At 58.4% G+C, this 15528-nt stretch overlaps 2 protein-coding genes across 3 annotated transcripts in view; both read right to left on the bottom strand.

Moving 5' to 3' along the window:
- Positions 1-464: 464 nt before the first annotated feature.
- ACKR1 (atypical chemokine receptor 1 (Duffy blood group)) lies at positions 465-4387 on the bottom strand. Its single transcript, XM_045982904.1, has 2 exons — positions 1873-4387; positions 465-1486 (listed from the first exon to the last, which is right to left on the bottom strand). The coding sequence occupies exons 1-2, from the start codon at positions 1894-1896 to the stop codon at positions 515-517; spliced, it is 996 nt and encodes a 331-aa protein (XP_045838860.1). The 5' UTR covers positions 1897-4387; the 3' UTR covers positions 465-514.
- Positions 4388-4541: 154 nt separating this feature from the next.
- CADM3 (cell adhesion molecule 3) overlaps positions 4542-15528 on the bottom strand; it is a 29104-nt gene continuing 18117 nt past the window's right edge. For both annotated transcript variants that reach the window (XM_045982902.1, XM_045982903.1), the window contains 8 exons: positions 14048-14188; positions 13410-13562; positions 12627-12764; positions 12171-12341; positions 9934-10024; positions 9346-9515; positions 6815-6940; positions 4542-5631 (listed from right to left, as the gene is read on the bottom strand). In XM_045982902.1, the coding sequence (XP_045838858.1) occupies positions 5513-5631; positions 6815-6940; positions 9346-9515; positions 9934-10024; positions 12171-12341; positions 12627-12764; positions 13410-13562; positions 14048-14188 (1109 nt within the window). In that variant the 3' untranslated portion in view covers positions 4542-5512. The remainder of the gene's footprint in view (positions 5632-6814; positions 6941-9345; positions 9516-9933; positions 10025-12170; positions 12342-12626; positions 12765-13409; positions 13563-14047; positions 14189-15528) is intronic.

The raw sequence follows: 15528 nt of genomic DNA, 5'->3' as shown, positions 1-15528 counted from the left end.
TCTTGATATGTTCCCTGGACTAAGTGAGGCCCCCTGGGATGCTTCTCTGCCTGATCTCTAAGCAAAGGCAACAGCTGTCAGGGAGATAGCAGTCCGAGAGGAAGGCTAGACCAGTCAGACAGGGCGGGGGCCATGCTCTCGGCTCTTCTCTCTTCTCTGGTTTTCTCTCTCCAGTTTTTATTCCTGCTTCATTTGCTTTCCAGAGCAGTTTCTCTTCTTCCTTCCTCTCTTCTGGTTTCTCAGGTGCCCTGCTCCCCTCATACTCTGGCGAATCTCCTCCCCTTTGAGACGGCAATAACCTCACACCTCTGGAGAACATCTGTGCGCCCTGAGGAAGTTTGTGTGTCATTCACTCTCTCCCCAGGCCGGCCAGATGGACGCCGGCAGGAAGGTCTGGCCTGAAATGCCTCTCTCCATTCTCCTTCCTCTCTTCTACGTCCCCAGACAAAATAAGAAACCACAGCTTCATTAAAGCAGCGCAGACTTTAATTCAGGTGGACAGGCGGGAAGAGAGCTAGGACTTGCCTCCCTGGGTGTCCAGATGAGAAGGCCGTCTCAGAGGCAGGGGCAGGGGGGGCGGGGCGGCGCGTGCGGTCTGGTGGTAGGACAGGGCCAGGAGCAGGGGTGTGGCCACACAGTGCAGAATGGCCAGGGCCTCCGCCAGGTGCTGTAGCAAGTCCAGAGCCTGCTGGGCCAGACATGTCCACAGGATCAAGGCCTTGGACCTCACGAGGAAGTCCAAGCCCACAGCTACCCCATGAGGCCACCAGAACACAAACCAGGCCCACAGGACATTGGTCCAGGGACACTGCCACCTGCCCAGTACTTTCGTCAGCGCCTTGGCTCCTAGCAAACCCAGAGGCAGCAAGGTGAAGAGGGCGAAGCAGGCGACGGCGTGCGACAGCGGCAGAAACCAGTGGCTCTTGCTGAATGTCCGGGAGCAGAATCCATGGGAAGTGTCACTGGCCAGGGTGACTGGCAGCCCCAGCAGGACAGCCATTCCCCAGAGTCCCACACCAAGCCTCAGGGTGAGGTTGGGGACCTGACCTGTGCCCATTTTGGGGCCCAGGCAGGCGTGGCACCCTATCAGCAGAGCCTGGGCAAAGGCTGAGCCATACCAGACCATGTGGGCCAGGTGGCACAGAGGGGTGCCCTGGAGCCCTTTGAGCCCCGGGGCCAGGAAGGGCACCGCAATGCTGAAGAGAGTGCTGCCCACGGCCAGCTGTACTAGGAAAGGCCGTTCGGGGCACACCCGCCAGTGGAAGAGGGGTCTGAGGAAGGCGAAGAGGACAGCTCCCCCGGCCAGGATGCTCAGGACGCTGGTGAGGATGAAGAAGGGCAAGGAGGCGTCGTCCAGCAGACTGCAGGAGCGGCAGGGGGCAGCGGCGTCCACGTTGCTGTAGTTATAGTCCAGGTCATAGGAATCGTTAAATTCATCCCAAATATCGTCTTCGAAGGTCAACTTAGTAGAGTCCTCATTCGCCACCTGGAGGACAGCCCCAGAGGGGACATTCAGATCATCTGTTTACCCCACTCAAGACTCCCTGGGAATAAAGAGACGGAGCGGAGGCCAGCCTGGAGGGGGCGATGCAGTGGGGACAGCGGGAAAGGATGGCACAGGAGCCTCGGAGCCCAGAGGAAGAGCAGGGGAGGGGACCGGACGGGCTGCGAGAGCCGGGAGAGGTTAGGGCCAGGGCGCCAGGGACCTGGATGGATGGGGGACTCCGGAGACCAGATTAAGAAGGAGGAGAAGGAAACAGAGGGAAGGGTAAGAGATGAGGGGAGAAGGAAAGAGGTGCAAAGGCCCTGGGGCAGACAGAAAGAGGGGGTGGGCAAAGAGATGGGGGACTGTGGGCCCAGCCCCACACTCACCTGGTGCTGCAGACAGTTCCCCATGGCGGCTGCTGGGCTAAGGGCAGGCAGAGAGAAGGGCTGGGAACGTCCCGTGGGTGGCTGCGGCTCCAAGATAAGTGCCAGGGGCTAATGAAGGCCATCAGTTCTGGGCAGGGCCAGGGCATAGGCAGTGGGGGGGAGCCGGGCATTCAGGAAGCCTTCGCCCCACACCCATGGCCCGCCTCAAGCTCAGGCCCAGAAGGGGCAGTAGCCCAGGGCTTCCTGTTTTGAGGTTGGATTTCACTGGTGGGGACCTGCACTCAGGAAAGGAAAAAGATGGCCGGCTGATAGCGGGTGTTTTCCCGAAGGTGGAAAGGGGGGCTGAGAAGCCAGGGGGCTTTCCAGCAAGGATGGAGTCTTCGAGCACCAGGAAGGAAGAGGGGCCAGGGGTGACTTGTGAGACAGAGATAAGAGACCTGCTGGGAAGGCAGAGGGAAGGGGCAGCTGATGACTCTCACTGAGTCTCCACCCCCTTGAACTGGATCCAAGGAAAGACAGCTCCAGGGGGACATTTGAGGGAGGGGCTGTGAGTGGTGCCTGAGGTCGGACGGGTGCCCTGTTGATAGCCCTGTGCTGTGCATGCCGTCACTGTGTGTGGCTGTGCGTGTCGTGTGTCGCGAGCACATAGTCGAGGGCTAGCTGGTCGGTGGGTGTTGGGCGCTTCAGCGTGAGGACAGGAAGGGCTGGGGGCCAGCGGTCGAGGCTGTGTGAGGAAGCTGCTTCGGGGAGCAGCTGAGTGTTCGTCTAGCCACCTGTGGGCGCCGCAAACGCATTCTCCATACCAAGCATGACGCGCTGTCTGACGTTAAAGCAGGCTCTGGGGGACAGTGGGGCAGCATATTCTAAATGGGACTGTTGCCCGTGGGGCACTCTCGATTGTATTTGCATTGGGGGACAGAAAGTCTTGGAACGGCCTCACTGGCTGGCCTCCGGGTGATGTATGCAGTTCCTTACGGGGGTGGGGCTTCTGTGTCTCTCTGGCAGGCAGAGCGAAAGCATTTACTCTGCACATGCAGGCCCCTGAACCCACACCTTTGCTCTCGGCAGCCTCACCCCTCCAGGGCTTCTGCACCGTCTCGGCTCTTTCCCTTTCCCTGCGTTTTCTTGGGTGGGGGAACGGCCGGGACTTCGGGACGGGTGAGTCACGGGGTATCAGGAGCTGGTTAGGTGACACTATCTCATTCCAGGAAAGCCTGGGGTGTTTCAAATCAATCTCACCAAGAAGCCCTTTTACATTCAGGTAGGGCTGCATGGAGTCAGAGTAGGGGAGCCGAGATGCAAAGGCGGGTGCCTTACACAGATCGTCATCCCCTTTCTTCCCAGGATGACTGCTCCGGTTTCAGGTTCAGCGTGAGCGGGGGCTTAGACAGTGGCCCTGGGGAGGGTCTGTCCTGCTGTGGGGCTGATGGTGTCTCTGCCTTCACTGTGCCCTTCTCCCGTACTGCCTGGCGGTGGGCCGCGGGGAGCAGTCAGACACCCTTCCCCAAACATGCGAGAAAGCAAGGACCCAGCCCGCGGGGGTGAATAGCCTGCTCTCCCTTGGAGAGCTCTGCTCTCTCCACGCAGGGATGCCCTTTGGAGAGGGGGCCACCCCTGGGGGGTCCAGGCGCAGGGGACACCAGCAGAACCGCCCTCACACGCACACACCCCAACTGGAGCAAGAGCAGCAAGAAGGAGGCAGCCGGACGACACGGATAATCCAGATATATTGAGGGTGGCCCCTCTGAGATTAGCACAGGAGAGTTAGAAAGATTATAAAGATACACGATCCCCTCCCTGCTCCCCTCCCCCACCCACAGACAGACACACACAGCACAACGGCCCCTCCCCCCCGCCCCCCGTACAAATATGGCTTCTGTGTAATATGGACAGAGTGGTTCAGCTCAAAGAGGAAAGGTCATTTTCCCAAAAGCAGGTGGTGGGAGACAGGGAGCCGACAGGCCTGGGGCCCTAGGCTGCCTTGCTGCTGTGAGTGGGGGGGGCCCTGGCTGAGGTTGGGGGGGCGGCCTGTGCTGCCCAAGGGCCCTAACCAGCGGCTGGAAGATTCACGAGGATATTACCTGAACTGAGGGGGGTGGACAGGCCTGCGGGTGCAGCAGGGAGGACGCGCTGGAGGGAGTGCCTGGGACCCCCCAGGACAGGGAGGGCGAGCGACCTCATCTCCAGGGCAGCAGCGCAGGAAGACAGAAAATCAAAAGCGGGGGTGGAGATGGGAAGGAGACAGAGGTTCACTCCCGGCCCTCGCCCCCCGGGGGACAGACTCTGGGGGGAAGAAGGGACAGTGGTCCTTCAGGGTCGGTGCCGGGAGAGGCCTGAGGGGTGCATAGCAAAGGCTGGAGCACTGACTCTGGCTCCGAGAAGGGAAGCGGAGGCAGGTTTGGATGCTCTGTGCTTCCGGGGCAGATGAGATGGACGACTGAGCAAAACACACCCTGGCACTGTGTTCTCCATGACCGATGGGCACCGAGGGTGGCCTGGGACACGGGGATGGAGCCACAGCCCAGGTGAGGTCCACAGCCCGACTCGGAACCCTCCCCGCCGGAAGCCCTCCTTTGCAAAGCGTCCCGCAGCCCCCACCCGCCTGGGCGCTGCCTCCGTCCCTCTGTCACACGCGTGCATATACACACAGAGCACAGACACGAGAACCACACACTCACAGAGTTCACATTACTCCCTCGTTTGGGCAGGACACAGCTCAGTGCAGTGAAGCTCCTTTTAGTATTTTTGTTGTTACGTCTGCCTGGCTGCTGAGGGAACGGGGAGGGGCAGGGCGGGCGGGCAAGACGGGAGCAGTGGTTGCCGTGGGACAGTCAGGGCTCGGGTCAGAGCCAGGGGCCCAGAGCAGCGCCTCTCCCACAGCTGCTGGAACACTCCCCCCGGGGCCGGGCTTCATTCGTCATGGGGGGCAAGGGGTACAGGGCCCCCTCTCTGCCATCCTCTCCCTGCCGATCTACCCCCTCCTGGCAGGGACCTGCATCCTTCCCATGTGGGAGCCCTGGGTCCCTGCGTGGCTGCCTTCCACCTGCTGGCTCACTCCTCCTGGGGACCCCCACTCACCCCTTTCCTGTCATGGTGGAGGAGGGGTGACTGGGCGGCCCGCTTCCCTGTCCTTAACTTGAGGTGTGTGACTAGCAGAGGAAAAGCCTCCTCCAGCTTCTGCTCACCACCTCCCCATTCCCCCAGAAGGCCAGGACGTGGGTGCAGGGCTGAGGGTGGCGGGGGAAGGCCCCATACCAGCCCCGCTGGGCTCCTGTCCTCACTGCTCCGCCTTCACTCACCTCCTACACTCCAGGGTTTTGCTTTCCTCACCCAGGGCCCCTGCCCCTCCAGCCCGGAGACGGATTTGATTTGGGATTGTTATAAAAATAATAATAACCCAAACGCAGAGAAGCCACGGAAAGGGCTGAGGGTAACCCTCCCTCCCCCCCGCCCTCCTCCCTCCCCATTCCAAACCGAGTACAAAACCGCACCCAAAGCAGACATTCTGTACAGGGGGGTGGGGGGGCTGGGGAGCAAGCGGGAGGGGCGGCCCTGGGGTCGCTCTGTACAAGTCCAGGTTGGTGATGGCCCCAGCAGTCCCCGTGGGGCCTCCGGGGGTGCAGGAGGTGTCTGGGCGCCTCTAGATGAAATATTCCTTCTTGTCGTCCCCGCCCGACTGCCCGCCTTCTGCGTTGATGATGGCCGTGTCTGCGTCTGGGGCGTCGTCAGAGCCTTTGGCCTCATGCGTCAGGTAGGTTCCTGCAGAGACCCCTCCTGTCAGTTGCAGGAGCAGTTTCCACTCCTCCAAAGCCCACCCCCCACCCCTGCCCTGCCGGCCCACTGCCCCCCTGCTCCTGCAACGTCTCTCCTGCCCCGAGCTCTCTACCTCCCCACCTGACCCAGTTTGCATCTTGCTGCCAATGCCCATCAGCTGACCACACCTCATGAACAGTGAACGACTGCCGCCCTTCACTAGAATCTCATTCATAAAGCAAGAAAAAAAACCTGCGTGTACCTTTGTGTATGTGTGCATGTGTGTGCTTGCGTGTGGGTGTATGCATGTGCCTGTGTGCCGGCAGGTCTGCGTGAGTGTGCACATGCGCACCTGCGTGTGCCCGCTCGTGTGCGTGCATGTGCGGGTACATGTGTGTGGGTGCACACGCGTGCACGTCTGCCGGCACGTCTGCGTGAGTGTGCATGTGTGCACCTGCGTGTGCACGCTTGTGTGCACGTGCGCAGTTGTGCGTAAGGTGTGTGCCAATAGGTGCATGCATGTCTGTGTGTTCCTGTGGGCATGTGTGCACGCGAGTGTATGCACCTGTACGTGTAGTACTTGTATGTGCCTCTGCGTGTGTGCTCCCGCCTGTGCCTGTGTGTGCCCATGTGTACACGTGAATATGTGTGCGTGTGTGGGGGCAGGAAACTGCAGGTCAGCCATGAACAGGTAGCTGAGGTCTGGGTCGGCCATGCAGCGGGGCTGCTGGCTGAAGTAGCACAGAGGGGAAAGTCTAAGGAGTGGGCAGGCATGGAAACGGGAGCACAGCAGAGATGCTGTGGGGTGGAAGGACAAAGAGATGCGAAAGGAAGCCAGCACAGAAAGAGATGGGAGTGGCAGAGTGAGCAGGTCTCCACTCAGAGCAGGAGACCCTGGGGGCAGAGTGGCAGGGCGGGGGCGGGGGCGGGGGGGGGGGGGCAGGGAGGGCGGGGGGATGGTAGGGGGCAGTGCGGACCGAGATGGAAGGCTCCATTTGACTTGGAGGATCACCAAGTGATGGGGCTCTCCTGCGGGGTTGGTGGTGCTCAGTCATCACAGGGCTGGCTGTCTTCTTTCTTCCTCTCGCCCTCCGAGGGCCAGTGGAGTCCCCAAAGGAGTGTCCGCAGCCAGCTCCCTGCTGCCTCCGTGCCCGCCACCCCCCCACCCCAGCTCCTTGCTGCCTCTGACCTTTGTGCCTGATCAAGTAGTGGCCCAGGAAGATGAGCAGGATCAGCAGCAGGAAGACGATGAACGCCACGATCCCGCCGATGATGGCGTGGTAGGTGCTGGAGGACGAGGGCACGGGGCTGGGGTCTGCGGGGGGGAACGCACAGTTAGACCTGGAAGAGCCCTTGTCTTAGAGCATCTCTGGCCCAGTCGTGGACTGTCTCACACGGCACAGGACACGGGCTGACATCCGCTGAGCGGACTGGATGGAATGGCAAAGGGGACATGCCTGGTTTTGCACCCTTCTTTCTTATGCCTCGTCTGGAATGCAGTAATTCTTCTTAAAAATTATGTATTCGTGAATAAGTTGACAGATCTGCTCACACTCAACCCTTTCAGTTGTGTTTCTGGCACGAAGCTCTGGTCAAATTCACCACGTTAACGCCCATGTCCTCTCTTGTTCTCGCTCTTGCTTTTACTTTTGGGGGGATCAGACTATTCCTTCTCTCTCTCTCTCCTGTCTGCTTGCCCTTCAGAGCTGGCCTCTCTAGGGGGTCCCCAGCCTATTCCTCCTTGCCCCAAGCCCAGACAGAGGAGGGGCAGTGAGACACTGATGAAGCTGTGAAGGGGGACTCTGACGGCACCTCCCAGAAGGCCATGCACTGATGTCACAGCATGAAGAGCAGTTCCAGGGTCCCCCTACACCGCAGTCCTCCAGCGTGCCTCCGCCGGGAGGTCCCGGACTCCAGTGTCACGTCCCAGCCTCAGAGGTTTGTGGGAAAGGCAAGGACTTCCTTCATGGATGCCCCCTCCCCCGCCCACACCCTGAGCTTCTTCCCAGGATGGCGGAGGTCTCCGCCATCTTCCTTCCACGGCAGCATCTACGTCGGGGTGGGAGAGGGGGTTAGATCCTCAGAGCGCACACTGGGCCGGACACGACAAGGACAGCACCAGCCTCATCCAAGCCCCAAGGAGACAGTGCCCAGGCCCAGGACCCAGTTCTGATGTGTCCAAAATTACATGAGCCGTAGGTGTGCCTGTCCCACCACGGGAGGGCCACTGTTTTCCTAGTGTCAGCCTGAGTCTTGATGCCTCACTGGCTCCTTATATATTTTGTCTTCTCTGCCTCACGTCTCCTCGAGCCTGACTGGGCCAGCTTTTTCGTTCCTTGACTGTCTACGCCTAATTGGAAAAGAAAACATTTACGTTCTGGTTTTTTATGCTCTGCTGGGGAGGGAGGGAGAGGATGGGCTTCGGGGCTCCATGATATGGTGGGGTGGCTGTGAAGGTGTTGGGTGGGAAGAAGCAGAGGGACGTCGCCCCTGTCTTTCTCCCAGGCAGTAGGGGCACACAGTCTCACATTCAAAACTAATGATAATAATAATTATCCTGGATCTTTGTTCCAGAGGCTATGGAAAGGGAAATCCCTCAGAAAAACAGAGCTTCCCATGGCCAAAGTGACCTCTGGGGTCGTCAGTTGCAGATCCCTGTCTCTGCTGGAACTCCCTGTTTTTCCTTCTCCCTTGACAGGGTCCATCGGGGCTGCTCTGGAGTCCCCGGGAAGGAGCTGCAGAGCCTCCTCCCACCACCGGGTGTCAGCACTGGGCGCGGACGCAGTGGGACGGGACGGTGGGGGAGGGGCCGGAGGGAGACCAACCACTAACCGCAGGGGCCAGGAAGGGACACTCTCACGGCCCTGGCAGTCACCCCCAGAATTGGCCAGGGAAGCTCTGGGGGCTGGCATTGGTCCTCGCTTTGTCTGTGGTGCTGAGGCAGCTCCCACATGCTGAGTTCTGTCTCTGGGGTCAGAAGCCCCCCCATCTGCACAAACACCCCGGTCCCCCGGGTCTTGGGTCTCTTATCTGTCACCTCACTGACTGAACGGGCATTTCCGGTAAGGGAGCCTCTAGCATTCCCCTGACAACGCATTTCCCCTATTCTGAGCTTGTAAGGTTTTTCTGGCAGGACCCCGCTGCCGCTGGGACCTTCAAAAATTCTGCCCGCTCTCCAATAAGGGGACCTCTGTGCCAGCCTGTCACTGCTCCTGAGGTTTTGTGGCCCAGCTGTGGGAAGAACTTCAGAGAAGAAGCATCGCTGGTCTCTCTGGGAGATACGGCACCAGAGAAAGTGGCCTGTGTCTCAGCATCGTACCAACAGGCATCTGTGTTCTGCCTGGACCCAAACTACCCTGTCTGCAGCCAGGAAGTGGCAGTGACACCACGTGTCCCATGCTGGTCACAAGAATAGCAGCCCTGAGACAGGTCCCTGGAGAGGGGAACCCCCACGCCGGCCCTGGCGAGACTCCGGGGCCTCTCCACACAGAGGGGTAGTTATTGCTGCCCGGGGAGAGTAGGGGTGGGGGATGGCGTCAGGTGCACCACTACGGCTCACCAGAGCCGGCCCTTCTGCTGATGGCTTCGGTCCTGCACATTCCAGAGCAGCCCCCAAGGCACAGCGAGGGCTGCTCTCCAGAGAGGGAGACACAGAGCGTGGGGTGGGCAGGCAGGCGAGGAGGATGCCCGGGGAGGGCAGGATGTGGGCGGGGGGCTCACCGTTCACGTTGAGCGTGTAGTAAGCCTTGTAGCTGCCCATGTTGCTGGTGGCCGTGCAGCCGTATGTGCCGCTGTCGCTCTTGTTGAGGAAGGGGAAGATGAGGGCGCTCTCCTGGGTCATCTTCAGAGGGGGCACGCTGCCTTCCTTCTCCCACAGGTACTGCTGGGGGCTGCGGAGGCAGAGGGATCACACGCGTTTGGGAGCGAGCAGGTCAGGGGGCTAAAGGGAACAACAAAAAATACCTGGGAGGAGGAAGTCAAGGACGACTTGACCCAGGCTCAGGGGCTCCAGGGGCCCCAGGTACAAGCTGCTGAAGGGAGGGGTGACCCTTCGGGATTTGACCCCAGGATGAGGGCGGTTTCCTAACTCATGTCTGGCTGCGTCTTGGTGGTTCCCATGGGGACCTCGGGGGCAGCTGGTGAGGGCCCCTCTTCTGCGGCTTTGCGGGAGATGCAGTCCAGGGATGGACGGTGAAGGGCAGGGGCAGGGAAAGCGAGAGGCTGGAGCAGGGGGGAGACGGGGAGACTCTAAGGGAAGATCAGGGTCTGAGGTGCAGGTGTGCCAGGCCAGGAAGCAGATCTTCTTACACGGGATTGCCACGCCCCTCGCAGTGCAGCAGCAGCTTCTGGCCCTCGCGGGGGTGCGGGGGGTCTGGCCTGATCTTCGCCGTGGGTGTGTCTGTGGGGAAGGAAATGACGTCAGGGCGCCGTTGCCGCACCGTCCAGGAGAAGACCAAGGACCACAGTCTCGCCATCACCCCGTTGTGCATTAAGGCTTCGACTCCCACCTGTCTCAGGCGTGGGCGGGGCTGGGGACACAGACCTCCACCCCCAACCTCTCAGGAGCAAAATCCACGGTTACTACTCAGCGTGCACGGGATTTGCACTGCAACTTCATAGAGGTAGGATTTCTGAAGCTCTGTCTGTGCTGGGGACTGAAGGGGTGTCCTAACAGAGAGCCGAGAAAGGCCCCCTGGTTCCTCTGGGCCTGGCACAGAAGTGGGACTTCACGCATATTTCTGATGGAGCCAGTGAACTTGAACTGGATCGTTTCCTGAGCTCACAATCTCCCCACCCTCTCTCCTCGGCTCCTAGGAAGCCGCCTGTGAACGCCGAGTATCCTTTTCAGGGGTCAGAGCAAAAGTGAAGGGAGAGTTTCCCAACAGCAAGAGATGGGGGTCATATTTAGGCTGCAGAGATGTGCTCTGGGAAGAAAGGATGGCATCTGCCATGGGCACCAGAGGGCTGCTAGGAGGCCAGGACCAGATGGCTGCTCGAATACAGCCCGAGGCTGGTTTAGAACAACAGATAAAGGGGCCGAGCTTCCCCTGCGGGGAAGAGCCAACCTTAACCACCTGCTTATGAGCGTGTTTCTGTCAGATCAAATAGGACAAAGAGAATCAGGCCAGGTGAGAATACAGGGGCCCCACCCCCTTCGAAGCCTCTAGTGCCTTGCCTGGAGTCTAGCGCTTGTTGACTGACTGCTGATCACCGTTGGGCCTTGAGAGTCAGCGCCAGAGGATCTAGTACTTGACAGGGAAGTCTGTGGGGTTCGGACATGGGAGGGGGGACCAGGGCCTGAGGGAAGGACCCCAAGGCCAGGGGCCCCCACACACATGACCGGTCAGCAGAGAAACACCTTAGGGTGATTGAGAACTCTGAAGTCTGCTGGGTTCTTTCCTCGGTATCTTCCCCTTGACCCACGTGCTAATCGGTGAAGCATGCGGCGGCCCCCGGGAGAGGGCAAGCTTTGGTCAAAGAGGCATAGCCAGTCAGCAGCAGTCCCACCTGCGGGAATCCGGGCCGTCTGCGGCCAAATGGAAAGGGACACCCCCGAAACCTGCCTCGCGTTCAGCTTTCAGCAAGGGGTCTAGCGATTTTAAAGGGCACCAGAGTCAGTCCTGGATCTTCCATAAAAAAAAAGGTTAAGCAGTTGAGTTATTCGAGGAAAATGACCAGCCTCTAGATAAGTTAGGACAAGAAATGCATTGTTTTATGATTCTCTATATTCTGTATTTGCACTTTTTCTTTTTTCTTGGTTCCCGCACTCAGAAAATTTAGGTTCTCACGTGAGGGTGAAAGTTTCCTGTCCATACTCAAGGCAGAGTCCACAGAGAAACAAGGACCCTTGAAAAGACTTGGAGTAGGGACTGTGACGGTGGTCATTGTAGGTCAGAAACCTGAGAACCCTAGGGTTTTGGGGGCTGGGGCAGACGATAAGGACCACAGGGAAAATCCGGGATCCTGAAGTCACAGTGTGTTGGTCTAGGAAGAAGCCTTCATGATCACTAGGTTCATCTTCTCTTAGAGGAAAGAAAGAGTCCAGCTCACTGGGTGAAGCCATTTCCTTAAACTGGCACAGCCCCTAGCAGTGGGGGGCGGGGGGAAGGGGAGACCAGCCCTGTGTCTTCTAATTCCCGGCTTGCTACAGTCACCGCGGGAGCTCACAATCTAGCGGTATGTCCCTGGCCTAGCTCAGGACTTGGTAAACTTGCCCTGGGGCCAAATCCTGCCGGCTGTGTGTGTTTTTGTAAATAAAGCTTTACGGGAGCACAGCCACACCTATATGCTGACGTACAGTTTTTGGCTATTTTCCTGCAGCAACAGCAGAGTTAAGTTGTTGAGACAGAGACCGTGTGACCCCCAAAGCCTCAAATACTTGCTCTTGGGCCCTCCCCCAAGAAGCTTGCTGATGCTCGGCCCGGTGCCGTCACCCTTGGACTCATCGCTTATCTGCACGTGGTGCTGCGCGTAGCCACGAGCGCTCTCCTCCCCTCCCCCCACTTCATACCTGACCCTGCTTCCCCCGCAAGCCCAGCACATACACAGGACTTCAATGCGCTGGGAAGTGGACCTGTCAGCTCCCTTTAGAGACGCGTGGTTCACGGAGCACACGATGTCCGCCCCGTCGTCCTCCCGGGAAACCTGGAATGTCACTGAGCTGCTCACGGTGAAGGTTTTACCATTGGGGTCTTCCTGAACGCGGGTTGGTTCTCCTGGAGTACAGAACAGACACGTCCACGCGCATACACACAGACACAGTGTGGGCCCACGGCAGGCATACAGATGGCGAGTCTCCACTTAGACAAACTTAGAAAGTTGTGAAGTGGTGATGTACACACAGGGAGAATGTGGGCCCTGACACACACACACGAGTGTGCACAAAACACCTGTCCTTCTCCTCCTACACCACGCGGATGCGCACACACACAGACATGTGCCCCTCTCTTCCTCATCCATCCTACCCTCTCCCCCTGAGCCCCAAAGCAGGGAGAACTTACCGTGGAGGTCTTGGTCGCCCTTCCGCCAGGTGAGCTGGGCTGCAGGTTTGCTTCCAGAAGACTGACAGTTTAGGGTGGTTGTCTCTTTTTCCCGTAATGATGACTTGTAGCCAGTAATGATGGGCTTCTGTGGGATTCCTGCCATGGAGGGGGGATGGCCAAGATAGGAAGGAGAGGCACCATGAGGTGACCTCAGCTCTCCTTGCAGAGATGGCCTTTCAGGGACTCAGGATGCCTGAGTCCTACTTCGGATTAGAATGGGTAGAAGACTAGGGAAATCACTGTTTTCTCCCATCTCCTCCCTAAGAACCCACAGGGAAGATCTAATACGTAGCCCAGCACCCCACAGCACCACTGGCTGGCTACAGAAAGGATGTGAAGCCCAGGGGAGCAAGGAAGGAAACTGAAACACGGGACCCAGCTGAGAGCACATAAGCAGCTGGAGGGTACTTGGGCCTTAGAATCAACACTGCAAAGACTTCTCGTGTTTCCCTCATACAGTCTTAGGAGGTATGCAGAACAGACGTCAGCATCTTTCTATCATAGTTGAGGAGATTCAGGCTCAGAGGGAGTAAGAGATTCCTCCCAGAGCACACAAAGTAGAGCGGAAAGGATCAGAGCCCAGTGCTCTCTGCATTTTGTTCCTTTGCAAAAGGAAGCACAGACTGAAGTTTCCCCAAATGCTCAGAGACCCGCTGGGCCTCTGACTGCCTCAGGGGCTCACCTAGGAGCTGTGTTTGCAAGGAGGCCTGCTGCAGAGCCCCTGGGGTTAGGGAGCCTCACCGAGCACAGTGACGAGGGACTTGGCTGTCCTCACGGGCATGGTGAAGATGGAACAGGTGTACTCGCCCTCGTCCGCCAGGGCCACGTTGCTGATGCTGATGCTGAGCTCATGGGGGGTGGATCTAACCAGCTGGATCCGATTATCACGAAGGGCTGGGGACATTGGCAGAATGGGAAGCAGGGCTTTTACTGGCCTTTTCACGGTCATCTTCCAGTCCCAGGCCAGCGTCTTTGGGAGAAAGGCTCTAGCATGGTTTGGGGCGGGGGCAACTCCTCCTGACTTTGAGCCCTCTTTACGGCCGTCACATTCCTCAGCCACTGGGCAGGCACAGCAGCCTCAGGGATGCTCAGAAAAGTAGGCCTGAATTTCGTGGGGTGCCTTGTGAAGTACTTGGGGCAACACTTGACACCAGCTAAGTTAGGGCTGTTTTGAGGTGTCGCCCCCGCAGGACGGTGCACGGCTCAGGTCAAAGCAACACCACGGTTTCTCTGGAGTGTGCAGATGAGCCCCTGGCTTGTTGCCTCCTCAAACAGCACACCTTCCGGGTGCCCAGCCTCCGCACCCCAGGCACATGCTACCCTGGGCTCCGCGGACCCCCGCCCCAGCCCACAGCTCCCCCGGAGAGAGGAGACAGTACCTCTCTTCTCTCCAAAGTAGAGAGTCTGCTGGGCAGGGTTGGACCACTGCAGAGACGAGTCTTCGTGGTCCTTCACTTGGCACTTGAGCACCACCGTCCCTCCAGCCACCACGGTCTCATCCGACGTCCAGGGCTGGCTATCTGCAGGAGCGCAAGAGGGTCAGGGCCCGGAGGAAGCCCGGCCCCTCCACCCGCTTCTGGGCCAAAGCGTGCCTCACATAACCCAGACGGTCCAAGGCGCCTGTGTCTGCGTTCTCTTAAGGCATCGTGGGAGAAGGAGCAGAGGTGGTGGGGAAGGGGAGACAGACCTTATTTCCTCTTGCTTGCAATACACAGAAAAACAGTCATTTGTTGAATGTTTGCTGAGTGGAGGGGAACACAGACGTCCCGATCTGCACAGAGCACCGCACATGCAACTCTCCTGAGACGCGCTGCCGTTCACTTTGAAAGCACGCACACGCAACTGTCAATCTACGCTCCGCCTCCCTGCCTCCGCCTGCCTCTAGGAGCCAGGATGGGAGAGGCGCTTGAGACCAGTAATCCCCAAACTAAAAGTGAGGAGAAGGCCAAGCCAGCCTTTGGTCCCACGTTCATTTACATAAGAGGGAGCTGATAAAACTATGGAATAAGGAACCAAAAAGATTCAAAAAAAAAAAAAAAGGAAGAAGAAGAAGAAGAAAGAAAAGCTGAAATATTTTGGCACAGACTCTACTTCCTCCCACAATAACTTCCCTTCATCATCAGCTGACAGTCTTTTGGTACCAGGACAACCGTCCTCTCAACACACCAATCCAAATCACCCCCCTCCTGTTATTTTAAAGGATTAAAGTTTTCCCTGCCATGTGATGGAAATACTTTCTCACCCCTCTCTTCTTAACCAAATTAAACAAAGAAAGGACAGGTAAGGAATCCCAGGGAGGGGCCCTCTAGTTGGCCTGGCCAGGAGCCCTCCCCCTTGGACACTGTTCTGTGTTCCCCACAGCATGGCTTTTGCTCCCCATGCTCAGGCCCTCGTCTCTGGGACTGACTTTCTGCGACCTGAGAGCAGCAGCCTCCACAGGACTAAAATCTACAACACCCTCCGCTGGTTCTGAAGCGTCTTCACCATCCCTCCGGTGGGGCTAAGCTAGTGGATCAGGGCTATTCTCTGAATGGGAAGCCAAGAAACTTACTTCCTGTATTCCCTAATTGAGTCATTTTAAACAGTCCCCATTCTCCCCCTGGCACTGACCTTACCCCTGCCCTCTCTGTTATTCCTTTCCTCCTTGGTCACCAAAGATCCGTTTCCAAGAAATACATAATGGATGCTCCTAGCAGAGAAGGGGCCCCAAGGAGAGAAGGCGGCGTGTGCTGGGCTTGATAAGAAGCACGGGTGCTTCGGGGTGTCCCTCTCCACGTGGGAGCACAAAGTCTGGCCGCTGGTTTTGGTGTTTAGAATCATAACAGAACTGAGGGCGAGCTTAGGGATCATGGAATCCAAT

Source organism: Meles meles, chromosome 17, assembly GCF_922984935.1.
Source record: "Meles meles chromosome 17, mMelMel3.1 paternal haplotype, whole genome shotgun sequence".
In the NCBI taxonomy this organism is placed as follows: Eukaryota; Metazoa; Chordata; class Mammalia; order Carnivora; family Mustelidae; genus Meles; species Meles meles.
The sequence above is the reverse complement of the archived record's forward strand: the minus strand, read 5'-3'. Positions and strand labels throughout refer to the sequence as shown.

Bases quoted from the DNA above. Each gene is read 5' to 3' on its own strand.
- ACKR1 (XM_045982904.1), bottom strand. From the start codon at position 1,896: ATGGGGAACTGTCTGCAGCACCAG. The intron at 1,487-1,872 runs GTGAGTGTGGGG...GCTGTCCTCCAG, and splicing joins GGAACTGTCTGCAGCACCAG to GTGGCGAATGAGGACTCTAC.